This window comes from Micrasema longulum, unplaced genomic scaffold, assembly GCF_059751315.1.
Source record: "Micrasema longulum isolate JH-2025_06_02 unplaced genomic scaffold, ASM5975131v1 h1tg001738l, whole genome shotgun sequence".
Lineage (NCBI taxonomy): Eukaryota > Metazoa > Arthropoda > Insecta > Trichoptera > Brachycentridae > Micrasema > Micrasema longulum.
Genome location: NW_028278916.1, coordinates 286,088 through 302,634, shown reverse-complemented (window position 1 = coordinate 302,634; position 16,547 = coordinate 286,088). Strand labels below are relative to the sequence as shown.

General features: G+C 31.6%; 1 protein-coding gene across 1 annotated transcript; it reads left to right on the top strand.

Moving 5' to 3' along the window:
- Positions 1 to 3,316: 3,316 nt before the first annotated feature.
- On the top strand, positions 3,317 to 16,101 carry LOC148274159 (juvenile hormone epoxide hydrolase 1-like). Its single transcript, XM_088237549.1, has 6 exons — positions 3,317 to 3,514; positions 6,248 to 6,439; positions 9,790 to 10,182; positions 12,091 to 12,439; positions 13,120 to 13,354; positions 15,618 to 16,101. The coding sequence occupies exons 2-6, from the start codon at positions 6,248 to 6,250 to the stop codon at positions 15,841 to 15,843; spliced, it is 1,395 nt and encodes a 464-aa protein (XP_088093675.1). The 5' UTR covers positions 3,317 to 3,514; the 3' UTR covers positions 15,844 to 16,101.
- The last annotated feature ends 446 nt before the right edge of the window (positions 16,102 to 16,547 follow it).

Sequence of the window (16,547 nt, the reverse complement as noted above, 5' to 3'; positions counted from 1 at the left end):
ATATCGATAGTGCTTATTCACTTTTGCATAAAATCGTTATTATTTCACGATATAATTAACCCAAACGTAAGCAACCGTGCAACTCTAGTAATGGTGGGAATTAATGATGGGAATAATCGAAATATTTAGATAATCGAAATCCAAGCATTTGAGACATGCAAATAATCGAATTCAAACATCGAATCAATCGATTTTTTTACTGTGAAATAAGAAAACGGCAAAAAAAATAAAAATTGTTGACTGTTGGGTGGGGGAGTAAAAAAATACATGTGTAATAACAAAGTACTTCAAAATAATAATGAGGAAGTTCAGCCCGACGGAAAATTTGATTTGAAACATGTTTTATTACGCACGGTAAAAATTAGAACAATGAATTGTAAATTTCTTGAAAATGTATGAAAGAAAGTTCGCCGAAATCAACCAATGATATAAAGTTGTGATAGTTATATGTCGGCCTCGTGGTTTCATGGTCAGCGCGTTTGCCTACCATGCAAGAGGTCTCGGGTTCGATTCCCGACATGGTTGATTTGAAATATTTATTTATAAGGGTGTTTTTACACTAAAATATTTCATGGTCACTGGACTGGTATCTGAAGCGTAATACTGATCATCTGACCTTCATGTAACACAAAATGATTAAAATACGCTGCGATTGGTTTACCAATGCAGTGCCCTATGCACCATTTGGTGTGGGAAGGGAATGATAATGACGATGATAGTTATCCTATTTCCGGGAAACAAACTAACAGACGTGAACTTAATACGTCACACGCAGAGTAATTTCAAAATAAAATCAAAATTAAAATCATAGTGCTGATGATACGACACACAAGTTAGTGCATAGGGCTAATTAAAGTAAATACTTAGTTATAAAGTTTAATAAAAAAAAAAGTAATTTTACATAAAATAGCATTTTGGCTTCATTTTGAGTATCTACCTATTTATGTCTAAATATTTGAAGACAGGGACTAGGTTTCATCCCCTGATTGCCTAGGGCAGGGGTTCCCAACCGTTTTGTACTCTAGAGAACATTCTAAAATATCGGTAGGGTGGCGGGCACCACCTATTTTTAATCGACAAACTCCTTCCATAACTTCTCATTTTCCCATAATTTATTTTCTTATATTCATAATTTATTAATAAATAACAAACAAAAATATTTCAAAACAGTAAAATTATTTTTCAAATTGCATACGCACAGAGAAATGTATTTTCAAAACGTAAAAAGAGTAAACAAAAAACACAAATACAAGGAAGACATTTTATAAAAAAATATAATATCAATATGTCAATCTTTGGCATTGCGTATCATTGGCCAGTGCCTCATAATTAGGAGAATATGACGATAATCTTGTTAGCAAACAATCATAAAGATGATTTTATTAAGTTCATGTTTTAAAACAATGATTTGCATAAATATGTCGAACCGAAAATTTATTCAACTTTGTATGCCGCTTTTTTCAAAAATGGGAACTTTTCTCCGTCCGCTAAATTCCAATTAAGGATTTTAGCAAAACATCATTCTTCCAAGGTCCAAAACTCTAGTTCTTTTGTCTTACCTTGAACAAAATCTGCAATATATGCGGCCATTTCCATTACATTTATTTGGCAAGTAAAAGGATTGATACAGAAGAAAACAATTGGCTCGATATGTGTAAACTGCAAAAATCTACCTGTTAACTGTTTTTTTAACACTTGAAGATGCTTAGTAAATAATGACCCGTTTAATTCATTGTTACCTAGCATTTTCTATACATGTGGGAAATGCACAAGAAAATTGCTCTGCGGATGTGATATCAACCAATCCAATTTAGCTTTAAATGACTTTGCAGAGCTTATCATTCCAGCTGTGTTTTTGTATTTCACCTGCAACTCCAAATTTAAAGAATTAAATTTTTCCATGGTGTTTGTGAGAAATCCCAAATCAATCAGCCAGCGAGAGTCAGCTAGTTCATCATAGTTTTCCCTTTTATCGTTAATAAATGTTTTTATTTTTTCAATGAAACTCGCAAATCTTGTAAGAACCTTTCCTTTACTGAGCCAACGTACTTCAGTATGCAGAATAAGATCATATTCTTTTTCTTCAGTATCTTCTAGTACTGTACTACTGCAAAGGAACCACCCATACATACAATATCGCAAACATACGAACGTATTTAATAAACCTAGCCACTTAAAAAAATTAAAAGTCTACCAAATAAATAAAAATAATTCACACTTTTAATTAATTTTTATGAAAAAATTATGTCTCTGTCGAATAGTGGCGGGCACATACGAATCGTTCCGCGGGCGCCATGGTGCCTGCGGGCACGGGGTTGGGAGCCTCTGGACCAGGGAGTTAATGAAACTCACAAACATGGAATATAATAAACAGAAAATAATGGAACGGAAAAACGGCAAAATATTTCATTGAAACATCAAAATCATAGAATTAAGAATAGTCCAGAAACCGCATACGCGCATCAAACAGAAGGCGACTAAACTACTTTCAAACAAGTAGTTTTATTGTTTTTACGTAGAAATACTACTGGGATCTTAATAAAACAGGATGGGATCTCATTTCTTGTGTAATTGACAAATGCATCTGTAAGTAGCAAATGCATTACTTAAAATTTGTTTTTTTTTTCATCTGTCAGATTGGAAAGAAAACAAAACGGACCTTTCATGAGTGTTGCCAGGGTAGTAAATTTGTTTACCCTACTTTGTTCATCAAATGAGACAACTAATGAAAATTGTACCTTGGATTAAACAACGCCGTGGTAGGCATTTGACCGATATTATCTGTAAAACACCAAATATTATTTGACATGATATAAAAATATAAGTTTTACGTCAAATATTTTTTCAAAAATATTTTAAGTTCAAAGTTCATTCACTCTAATTAAATGACCCTTTACTTATCTACTCTGTTGTGTCAATCAATGTTTCCGTGTGCACAATAAAATTATAGAGAAATTAACCGATTGCTTTTTTTTACCTTACATTTGTGTTATGATTATATGTTTCCCTTCTGGCAATATTACGCGGCGACTTCACGAATGCACGCGGTGAAAGTGGGGCCAAGTGGGGGGATATTTGGACATAGTCCGATGTATTCAAATGATTCTACGCTCCTTCTGGACTATTCTTAATTCTATGCTAATTCCCTTTGGCACGGAGCATTCCAAAAAAACAAAAGAGGTTTTTTTTATTACGAAACTTGACTTTTTTTTGTATTTCGACCAAAACGCGACATCTGTAAGCTCAGTATCAAACTAAAGTCGTATTCAATAGAACAGAGTTTAAAAAAAAAAAAATACCCACTGTCCTAAAAGTTACAATACCTACTCATAAAAATATAAATGTTTAACGGCATTCAGCATCCACCATTGCGCACCTTGGAAACTCGTTTTTGTGTTGTGAAGAAATAGTATTCAAAATATAACCTTTCCTGTTAAAACCGCAATATTATTTCATTTGACTTGTAATCAGAAAGTACTAACAGTTCAACAGACGTGTAACAAAAGCCAAAAAAGTAAGTTTAATATCATAATATTATTGAATTTATTCAAGTTTTGTAATTGGAAATTCTTGGTTAATTGTAATTGAATATAGAAATAAAAGACGAACATAATTTAACCTTGAATTCAAGAAAAATACGACAAAATTTGTTTGATTTAAAATTCTCGTATACCTACATACCTTCAATTTATGTCATAATAAAAATAAAATTATGTTTTTATTACGAAAGTGGTAAGTAGACAGAACGTTCCTATATTGATTTATTATTTATGTAAAACATTTTTAATCTCTCGTTAAATACATTTTTGTTATTTTCATAGGTTAACCTTTTCTTTTATTTCTTTCTTATTTTATTTACATTTTTATGATCTTAATTTTAGTAGGTACTTATAATTTTCTTATTATTTTTATTTTTTCTGTAGATATGAATTGAAGTTTTCGATTTACTTTGTTTATTTTGTTTTGATTACATTTATGAGAACACACTATTTATATATGTTTTGTTTTTTTTCCCCTATATTTAAAATATATTCAAGTAAATGGCTATTCTTTAATTTTAATTGTATGGTTTTACTCTATTTTCTTACTCTTAAAAAAATATTTCTCTAAACCATTTTTTTCTGGTTTTATTGAGTTTTTTCTTCTTAATAATATTTTTCAAAGCATCAAAAACAAAATAATATATGTTAATTATTTTATACGTAAACAGTATTATGTCTGTACTATTTTATTTGATTATTAATTAAAACTAATGTCTGAGCACCCGATGACAAACGAGTGTAAAGTGGCCACTTAAACCAGCCAATGACAGGTCACAAGCCCTGTAAATGCCTAGACTTCCATACTTCCTTCTCAAAAATGTTTTCCCTCTCTGATGAAATAAATTAAAATATTATTTAATACTTTATCGGGGCAAAATATAATTTAATACTTTGTTTTCTTTATAATGTATTAATATTGTAAAAATGTGTATATTTGATTGAATAAAGACTCTATGAAAAAAAAAATAGTACAAATTTTACTTATGCTTCTGGGTACGTATTATGATGGGAAGTAAAAATTTATCTTCAATTTTATCTACAAAGTAGAATTAAGTTTTCTGTATGAAAAATACAATATGTTTACAATTTTTTTTCTCAACATGTTCAATTACCGGTTACGGACGAAGATACTTTAAATGTTCATGCAAATACACACTTTACACACTTTCTTACATAAATATCGATAAAAGTTTATCCCGTCTCTGTATATACCGATAAAGAAAGCCGTTCATAATCGCGGCCCCGGGCTCCGATTACAATGATACACAAATATGCTAAGGCTACCAGATTACAGAAAGCTCCTTTGGTCAGCTTTTCTCGTTTGACAACGAGCAAATTTTCCGTGTATGTGGGCTCCGCCAAGGAGATTTATGTCCTCAGATGCGGTGTGCGGTATTTATTTAATTTAATTTATTTATACTTTATTAAGTTAGTTCATAACATCTTAAGAACTTATATAAACTTTTAACAATATTACAATTTATATAATAACACATATTTTCAAATTAATTTGAAATATTTCGAGTTTTTTTGGAGTATGTGGTGGGCAAGCTGTATCTTTGTCGGTAACCTGTAATTGAACATGTTTATTTATTTATTTACGGACATTGTCCATGTATACAATTTATAGGGTTTAAATATTACAGTAAAAGAATGGTTTAAACATAAGGGACATCAAGACAAGATCTGGACTATTTATTTAGTGCTCGTTTAAATCGTTGTAAACTTAAACCAAAAAGTCCAGATCTTGTCTTGAGTAAACAACTTAGAAGAAAAAATGTATGCATGTTCTGCTTCTCATCCAGAAAACTTAATTTTACTTTATAGATAAATTTCATATTTTGTATATATCACATTGTATATATTATGGTTAAAAAATATTTTTTATTATTATGAAATTTAAAAAAAAGTTCTTTGTCTAAAAAACTTGTACATACATATGGATTATTATTATTATTATGGATAACTTATACAGCGCCATTTTCGTAACAAAATACCTAAAGGGCGCTTTACATAGTGATTCTTTTAAATTTGTAATTTAATTAAAATAATTTATTTTGTTGTCACATGCTACGGATTTATTCAAATGATTTAGAGAACAAGTGGGTTTTAAGTTTTTTCCGAAACATCACTTCACTTTTACAGCCTCGCACCTCTGCTGGGAGAGCATTCCATGCCATAGGGCCTGCGACCGCAAATGCGCGTTCACTAAATTTAGTGCGCAGTTTGCGTAGAGGTAAAATAACTTTTCCTCTCGGCGTAGACGTAGCTGATCTAAGCGTTAGACGCCTGTCAGCTAGTTCATCTGGAATGCATAGTTCCCTTAGATATTCCGGAGCAGAGTTGTGCCGTGACTTATACATACGCCAACAGAGTTTGCATTCGACCCTCTGTGGAAAACGTAGCCAGTGTAGTTCCTGAAGTAGTGGAGTGATATGACTGAACTTAGAGATTCCGAAAATAAGTCTCGCTGCGGCATTCAATACAGATTGTAGGCGAGTCATTTTGTTCATTGGTATACCTGCATAGATACCATTACAATAATCGATTCTAGACACTACAAACGCATTTATTAATTGACGGACGGCATCAACATTCCTCGGCACGGGATTCCCCAGTGAGGAATACATTTTAACCAAACCATGTATGGTTTTTATCGATGAAATACCAATAAATTAATTAAATTAACCTATGGTTATTTCTAGATGGGATGTTGCCGAAAACTCTGCGCAATTTCTTTAATTGGTCTGCTTGCAATGGTTGTTTACGTTATTCTTGGACTATACCGCATTCCACCAGTACCAAACTTGAACCAAAATGAATGGTGGGGACCAGGACATTCTAAGAAAGAAATGGATACTTCAATAAGGCCTTTTAAAATAGAGTTTAAAACAGAGGTAGGTTATTTATTGTGATACCGTACTTGATACCGTACGTGATACCGTACAGTGGACAATCCCGTACAGCAGTTTAATTTGGAAGAAAGCAAATTACATATCCATAGGCATATCCAATCACATAAGTCAACTTATTTTTTAAATTTTTTATTTGTTCATCTTGTAGTAGGCAACTATGTTCACACGTTTTCCAAAACACGTATGTCAAATAATATAATCACTAGATCCTTAATACAAAAACCACTTAAACAAATACAAACTAATACCACTTTAGGACAAAGAAATTTTAAGTATTATTTAATCAAAATCTATAACCTACTTCCACTATTGTCCACCACGTTATGTGTATGTGGGCACATGCTTTATGCACTGATGATACTTCTGCGGATAATTATTCATGTGAATTTTGCGAATGTATGTACCTATGTAAATACTGTAAGAAAGGTTTGATTGATTTTGTAATTTCATCATTTGTAAAAATACCGATAATCGTGCGTTTTTGAGGCTTGAAAGAATGTACGAAAAAAACGAACGATGTACGGAATAACACGCAGTGTCAGGTAATTCCATACTTCTTCTGTTTCAAATTCTTAATTTTTTTAGTTTTCCGTGGTAGTCTCACATAAATAAGCCTTTGTCATTGAATTAGGGAAAAATATGTACATAAAAGTTAATCTTGTACCAAATATATTCCAAGAAAGTGACGTTCAACGTTAGGTGTACGGCATTACCCTCCGCTCCCCTGTAATGTATTTATTTATTTTACAGAAACAAACAGTTGACAATGATATAATAACATTAAAAAGATACGGTTTAAAGACAGACCAGCGAAGTTTCTGAATAAAAATGATTTATTTTCATAATAATTTATAATGAAGTGTTACGAAGTGAATGCCGATTCAATTAAAAAAAAAAAAAAAAAAATGATACCTATCAAATTGTGGTACAATAAAAGGGTGTGTTTGTGTGTATTTGTATGAGAGTAAGTGTAGAGGTGTGTTTAATCACTTTGATAAATTGGATAACTTCGAAACCACAATTTCCGATAAAATCTTATTAAAATATTCACCATCAAACCCTAATCCCGCGGTATCACTCAAATAATAAACAAGTCCCTCTTTTAAAAATTTCAATTTCGTATACGTAAAAGCATACAACTTGAGACAATTTTCAACTTCAACTGACTGTATATTTTTATATATTTAATATTACGCTTTCAAATTTTAACACAAATTTGAGTCAATGTTTCGGGTTACAGAAGCATACCACATATTGATATCCTTCAATTTCTTTTTTGTTGTTGTCCCAATTTACCTGCAAATTGTTGCAAACTCGAAACACAGTAAAAAAAGGTCGTAATTTCCAATGTAGTATTTTACTGCTTTAATCATGAGACAATAAAAATTAAAAATATATTTAGTTTCCACGAATAATATTGTAAATATGTCATGCACACTTAAAAAAGTTGTATAAAACAAATTTTCAGCTTTGAAAAGCACGATATAATTTGAAACGCTTACGTCATCAAATATAAAAAAAATCCAATCTAAAATAAAATTCAACCGCTTTCAAAAAACGTAAAAACATCGAAGTTTAAACTCAAAATTGAGACTGTGTAATTTGAGACATGGATAATGCTAAAACAATTAATAAATATTAAAATCCATACACTATCTTCATAGTCTGTACTTTTTTGTAATAAAATAACTACTGTAGTCGTACCTAATCATAAAATAATTTAGTTTTCTCCTAATTATTTTACCCAACTATCAGTAGAGATTTGAGACTTGAGATTTGAATTTGAGACATACTCTCAATTTACCTTCCAAAAAAAAATGCTAACATTTCTGGGAATTTTTAATTTCACTCAACCAACCTACGCCGAAAGTGTCAAACATGGCTTTGACTTGTTTGCGGAAAAGTGCCTCACAGGATCGTATTATTAACGATTTAGATCAATACAGTTTTTTTTTACTAATAATAGAGTTTTGAGGCATATGCAATTCAGAAATATATTTGAATTAAAAATCCATGTCAATTTCTCAACAAACACTACTTACTTTGCCTAATTTCCTCTTGACAGCAATTATACAGGGTGTTCTTTAAACCCTGTCACATCCGAAACCACGATGATCAGTATGAGCAAGAAGACATATTGGCACATCAAAATATTTTTTTAGAACTTATAAAATTTACAAAAATAAAATATCAAATGAAACAACTGGTTGCTTACTTCTGCAGTGGAGAAACGAGGAGGGGGGAGTCTGATACACTACTGACCGCGCGGCCACGCCCCCCTCGCTTCTCCCCTGCATAAGTCAGCAGCCATTTCTCTTTTTAAATATTTTATATTTTTAAATTTTCTTCATTCTAAATATTTTTTTTAATATGCTAATATGTCTTGCCCATACTGATCATCGTGGTTTCGGATGTGACAGGGTCTAAGAACACCCTCTATATTCACAAGTAAAAACATTGAAAGGACACTGCCAGTGCTGCCAGAGTAGCAATAATACCACATGTAATATTATGTGCCGCGGAAGTTTCGTCTCAAATTACATTCAAGTCTCATGTTGTATGCTTTTACTGTTCCACAATTTTCATTGAATTTAACTCTACTACTTTCGTCACCCCTTTCACTGCGTGCGACATTAAAATACTGCAGTTTAAAAACACCTTATTATAAAATATTTCATGTTGATTCTCCCGGTAAAATAAGAGTATTTATTGATTATATATTTTTTTCAATTATGAAATGTATTCTGTCATTTCAAGCCTAATGGTGGAGCTTCACGATAAAGTTAGTAGTAGTATTTCCTGGTGTAAAAAGGCTAAGATAAAACCATATGTTGGGAAACAGCAAAAACTTATTAAAGTATTTATATTTTAAAAATTATTTCCGATTATCTTTTTTGCATTGTATTCTTTGGAATTTTATTATTTTTAACTTATACCCTTTTCACATGTCATTATAATATAATCTAATTAATTTTACCATGTATTTTTATTGTTATTTATTGTGGCTTGACACGGGCATACTCTAAACAGCCTTAATAAGTTCATTAATATTTAAACTAGTGTATTTTTGAATGAATAAATAAATAAACAAAGTCCCTATTTATTAACATACATTCATGTTTTGATATAAACACATTGAAGTTTTTAAAATATCTATTGCATTCTTCCAGTAGCCTTAAAAGATTTTTTTATGTATAGATACCCACACAGGCCATGCCTTTGCGTTTTTTGTTTATGTGAGAGTGTATTTTGTATTTGCAACAATTTATTGTATTAAACTAAAATGCATTTTGTGACAATGATGATAAAATATTGTTTTTTGTTTAATTTAGGAAATTTCCCGTTTGAAAGAAAAATTATCAGGGAGTGATTGGTTTTCTGAGCCTCTGGAAGGTGTTGGGTTTCAATACGGCTTTAATGCACATTACCTCAAAACGGTAATCGAGTTTTGGAAAAACAAATACAATTTTACTGAAAGACAAGACTACTTAAACAAGTATCCACAGTTCAAAACCAACATACAGGGGCTCGATATTCACTTCATCCATATAAAGCAGAAATCAACTAACAATTTGAGGATCATACCCCTTTTGCTTCTTCACGGATGGCCAGGTAGCTTTGTGGAGTTCCTAAAAGCTATTCCATTGCTGTTGGCAGAAAGTAATTACAGAGATTTCGCCTTCGATATAATTGTGCCAAGTCTTCCAGGATATGCATACTCACAGGTGAGAAGATGAAACATATAATATGTTCGGTTGTACAGTTGTTTATTTAGTTTGTATTACTACTAGATATGACACGGATATACGGTAACTATCCTGTATCTGGCCCATCAGGCATAATTTTACTATCTGGAGGGATACCGGATAGTAGCTCAATATTCGGCGGATACCTAATATTCATTTAACCTAACTGGACCGAAAGGGGGATTCTAATCCCCCATAGACCGATTTGTTCAATTTTACTTTATGCACATAAGCATTTGGCAAACTAACAAAAATGAATAAAATACACGAATTAGTAAAATATGTGTACACGAAAACATGAATAAATTATTGCACGGTCATAAACACTTCCGACGTTTTATTCTCCTGATGCCATATACAAGTAGGCGCTGGGGTCGTTTGGTCCCCCCGTTCGGATCATGTGTAATTTTTGCAAAAATTTAATGAAATCAACTCGCTTATATAGATTTATTGATCTCGATCGTATTTGAGAAAAGGGAAGTAACCCTCATGACTATAAGAATATACTTTTTTCAAAAAATGTTTGTCAGTGTTCAGTATATACTCTAGAAGAAAAAAAAATGACATGTGATTATCAAAAAATATTTTTTAAGTAAATATATTTTTGTGTGGAAAAAAGCGCAAGGGGTGAAACTACCTAAAATCATTATAAATATTTTGGAGGGAAAACGAATTCGAAGCCTAGGGCTTCACCGATATTATTAAGCGGAGTGGACTGTATTTTAATTTGAATGAAATAAGTGAATATCCTCGATATGCAGTATGCAGTTTTAATCGGTCACAAACCCAATGAATTAGATGGATTAGGAATGGATGCCACTTAACTGGTTTGTTTTTGATGGAATTGCGGTGGTCCGACTGGTCAATTGCGAGCGGCACCGAGACTAGGACAGACCCCCGATCTGGAGCTGAACACTGGTGCTTGGTGGAAACAAAGTCTACGATGCGGCACACGTTCAATAAAATAAACGAGTGATTCACTACACGAGGTCTTAATGTGGCTGATGATCAAAGGATACTGAGGTGGGATGTGAATAGTTGTTGTGGGTAAAAAGGATTTTGAAGTATGACAGTATTTTTACAATGCATACCTTCATAAATCGCAACCATATTTATAAACCATATTGATATGCAACTCATTGATTGATAAGTGATCATTTAAAATATCATGAAAATATTTTGACCGATTTTTATAACTATTTTTAACTATTAGAGAAATTCCGTTAGTTTAATCAACAATGTTTTGAGTATGTCCAAATGTTTGTAGACAGGCTAGATTTCATCCCTAGGGAGTGATTTAGATATAAATTTGTTGCAACACAACTGGTATAAAAGGAGTATAAAAATTGAAAAATTGTTTTCAGGCGTAGCCTAGTAAGTATTGAATTAATTCAGCTAGATTTTTTATTAATGGGATTTACATTATTATTGACCTTACTTATAATGTACAATGTTTGTATTCAACAAATGGATTTTATTTTCTGGCTATCATATCTAAGAAGTGTTGGGAAAGGGAGGAATTTCGGCTGTGTACCTTTATATAAACTTCTCCGTATTTGCTCAATGAAGAAAAATGGTTCAGTCGCATGAATCTCACCCAAATGATGAAGGTTTCAGCTCTTTTACTTCAGAAAAGTCAACAGATGTAAGAATTGAGGAAATGTGGATGTTGGTGAATGTTACACAGTGTGTAGAGTGGCCACTTAAACCAGCCAACGACAGGTCACAAACCCTGTTAAGTGCCTAGATTTCCATATTCCCTTCTCAAAAATGTTTACCCTCTCAGTTTGCAACAAATTTAAATCTTTAACCATATTACGGAATGAGAATCATGGCCAGCCTATGTACAACAGTTTTACAACACCAGTTCTTAATGTTATTTTACAGGCGTCGTCAAAACCTGGATTGGGACCAATTAACATGGCTGTGATAATGAAAAATTTAATGTCTAGACTAGGTTATGACTGGTATGTCGTGCAAGGTGGAGATTGGGGCAGTGTTATTGCCAATTCGATGGCAGTCTTGTACCCCAGAAACATTTACGGATATCATACAAACACACCGAGTACTATGAGTCGCATAGGAATTGTTAAACTCATCCTCGGAGGAATGTATCCGTCGTTGGTTATAGAAAAACATTTAGAGCCAAATGTTTATCCTTTGAAAGACATGTTACTGAGACTCCTCGAAGAAGCTGGATACTTGCACATACAAGCAACTAAACCAGACACAGCAGGTGAACTAAATTAATCATTGTTTCTAAATCCTTACAAAATTCATTGATGTCAATATTTCTGAAATTGAGAACAGAACAAGAAAATTAAATGATCCAGATTCTAAATCCTAGAAAGACATGTGGAAGCCTGGGTATTTACAAGGCTAATAACCTGTCATTAGCTGGTTTTAGTGGACACTTTATATACTGTATAACAAATCAGGTTGCAGTCCTGTGGCTAGTGTCTGGGACTCACGGATCAAAGGTCCGTAGTTCGAATTCCAGTCCAGATCTATTAATGAGTTATTTATTATTACAGCTCGTTGAAAATGGTCCTCAAAACTAAATATATGGGTAAATCATAAGAACGCAAATATTTTTTTTTTTTAAATATATTGTAGCATAAAAATACTCTTTTAAATAAATATTTCATATCAACCATGTCGGGAATAGAACCCGAGACCTCTTGCATGGTAGGCAAACACGCTGACCACATGTATAAAAAAAAAACATATAATACATAAAGAAAAAAAAACACTATTTTGCCTATTTTAAAACTTCAATGTGATTTTTTTCTAGTTCAATTTTTGAGTTAGTTCTCCTAATTTCATGAAACAATTTGAATTCCCAAGACCCACCTTTCGGTCCCTTATTGTTTTATTTTCTTATTAATTGAGTCTTTGTTTTCTTTATTTTTCAAGGATTTGGTTTAATGGATTCACCTGTTGCACTAGCAGCTTATAATCTAGAAAAGTTTTCCTCGGGGACAGATCCTGCCTGGAAATCTCTACAAGATGGTGGACTTACTAAAAAGTATGCTCTTGAGGAATTGTTGGACAATATTATGGTTTATTGGCACAGCAAAAGTATAACATCAGCTATGCGAATTTACTCGGAGACGTTTAACAAGGCACACATAGGCTTCGATATAGACAGGTAAGTACATATTTATGCATGATATACTTCTATGATAAATATGCATGAAACACAACTTGTGAAATTAAGTAAATTATAAAAAATTATAAGATATACAGATATTGGCTATTCACCATTCAGACACTTTACTGGAACAAATTTATTTATATATTTTAAATGCCTTCAGGGGGTTTTAAAATTTAAAATATAATCAATACTAAGTTTATATCCTATCTGGAAACTGCAAAGTGATATATTTTATTAAATAAACAAATTCAAGTGGATCAAAATTATATCAATAAATTTATGGGGTGGGACACCCATAACTGAAAATACATTATTCATCCATTTATATTTCTTGCATGGGTAAACTGCAATATACATTTTATTATTTAAAAAAAAAACATTTCAAATATGTTTTTTATTTTTGATTAGACATTTATTCTATAAGTTAAGAAGCTATGTAAAAAAGAAACAATGAAAACATTCTTTGAAAAACAATGAATAAAAAAATTGAAATGAACCGGGATTCACATAAAAATATAATTTTTATACGTAGCTACTAAGTACTCAAACAAAGCAAACTATCAATATAAATAAATATAATATACTTACTCTTTCATACCGATGACCATAGAAATAACTTTGATTTCATTCCCCTATGCCCAGAATTCTTAGGTCTGCCAACAAACATACCAGTCTTGATTTCTTTGATAACAAGTTGTCTTCTTTCATACGATCACTGAATCAAATTCAATCATAAACACCCCTCTCCCGCTTCCACTCCCACCAAGTCTACTATATACCATTGTGTCCATCTACTTTCTTTTATAATAATTTTCTATGCATACATACCTACGTCCTTAGAAATGCCCATTGGGCGTATATATAAATAATATGTTAGTCTTTTTACTCAAGTTACTGAATGGGAGGGGATGCGACGTTGTCAATTCTGTAAGAAACAGTGAGCCTTTATAAATGTGCTGGTTGCCTCACACCCATGTTCACCGAAACTCGTAACTATTAATGTTTCTGAAACTCATATGCGACAGAGACAGACACAGACAGCGCTATTTAATATTTACAAATCTAGTATTAATTATTATGTTCATTCACTGTTCAGAGACTTTTGCTTTACAGTATCAAAATTTAAAGAAAGCCTTTTATTAAAGCTACAATAATTTATTAGGTCATTCAGCCATTTTGTGTTCAAGTCCCATATTATTGATTTTGTTTTGGTTTATTGAAATAATTTTGGTCTACTTAAATTTGATTTTTTTATAAAATGAATTTATTTATTTGTTATTTATTTATTTTGACGGCTTACGCCTTTGACTAAGTATAAAATAATATTAACAAACAATTATAATGAAACAAAACACTTGAACACTGTATAGAAAATATTGATACATGAAATAAAATCAGCAGAAAATAAGGAAATAATAAAGAAAAATTAAAAAAGAAATTATAACATAGATATGCAGCAAATAAACAATAAATAAAGGGTTTAAATATAAAAAAATATTGAAGTTACAGAGGTGATGTATCATAGCATAAACAGTAAAACAAGTATAACACTTGGTACATTTTTATAATTTATAAAAGAAGTGATTAAAAAGTAATGATTTTAATTAGTATAAAGATAAATTAAATAAATCTAAGAGACCATGTTTGTTTGCTAACATGTGAAACCGTAGAATAGGTGAGTATTTAGCATAGTTTGAACTATGCAAATCAACAGCAAAAGAAGTATTTTTTCTCATCCCACGCTGTCTCACATAAAAATTCACACAATTTAAAAGTTCACTTTGCATTTTTTTAGATATATAAACATAATATAGATTTATATAAAACTAATTTAGCAAAGAACTTACATATAAGTTATATGTATAACATTTAAAAAAACCAACAGCACTTAAAATAAATGAATTTACTCATTAAGTTTGTGCCTTTTATTTCATTGTGTATTTTTTTTAAATATTTTAATAAACTGTAAGGTTTAATGATAAAATTGCTGAATTTTGGGCGTTTTAAAGTGACTTTTCACACATTTAAATGTTTCCATTTTGGTTTCGGTTTACGCAGAAAATCTTGTTTCGGTTGGTAACTATTAAACATGTTAAAGATACCAGTCACAAAGATGTAAAGAAAGCAATGAAACCGTTTACAGTTTATTTCAAAATTCATAACTGGTCTTTTATTTTTTTAATAAATTACAGCAAACTTTAGTCATAATTTTCAACAAACTTGAATAAGATTTTAAAAGGTTTTTATTTGATTTCAGTATTCCCATAAAAGTGCCAACTGCTTTGTGTCGATCACCTAAAGATACAATTTTCCTGCCATTTTGGCCTATGCAAGACAAATATACCACAGTAGTACAAGCAACTGATTTGAAAACTGGAGGTCATTTCGCCGCTTTCGAGGAGCCCTCTTTATTTGCTGATGACATTTTTTCTGCTGTTGTAGCTTTTAACAAGTTTCATGAAAGCCAAAAATTTGAACTTTGATATAAAATGCTTAATAGTAATACAGTGGAACCTTAATATAACAAATCTCAAGGGGTTTTGAAAAAATCAGTATAAATAGTGATTTGTTATAGTGAGGTTTGGATGGCTAAACAATTGTTATATTAAGGTTCAATCTTACATTTGTTGACTGCTATGCAAGGTATTCTATGGAATTCAACCCCGCCAAAACGAATAATATGTTCGGTATGAGAAATAATACAGTAACACATCCTAATTGAAATATATTTACACTACTAATATGTACACAGTTTTATTTTATATTGTAACCAGACTATCTTGCTTAAAGCTCTGTCTTACTTTAAGTCATAGCCAATCAATGACCATCTCATCCCTTTCCTAATTTTATCTCCCACGCTGTCTCTTAGCCCCTATATTAAGGGATGCTGGACCAACAACAGGCAGAATGCGCCTTGCGCCGAATCAACAGTAACAGCTTTCCTAACAAGGAACATTACACCTAAACAGCCGAGCCTTCTCGTCTCCCAGTGAGCTGTGAGGTCTGATAAAGCGCTCTCCTTGGGCGGAACACTTTACTAGCGCTCTCCACCTTATCTGGTGAACCATAAGTATATATATATTTTTGATGTTTGAAGCACTTACTTTGTGGAACATTATTATTTAATATATTAAAATAAAATCACTTTGTTTTTATGTAAAAAACAAAAACAAATTATTCAAAATTA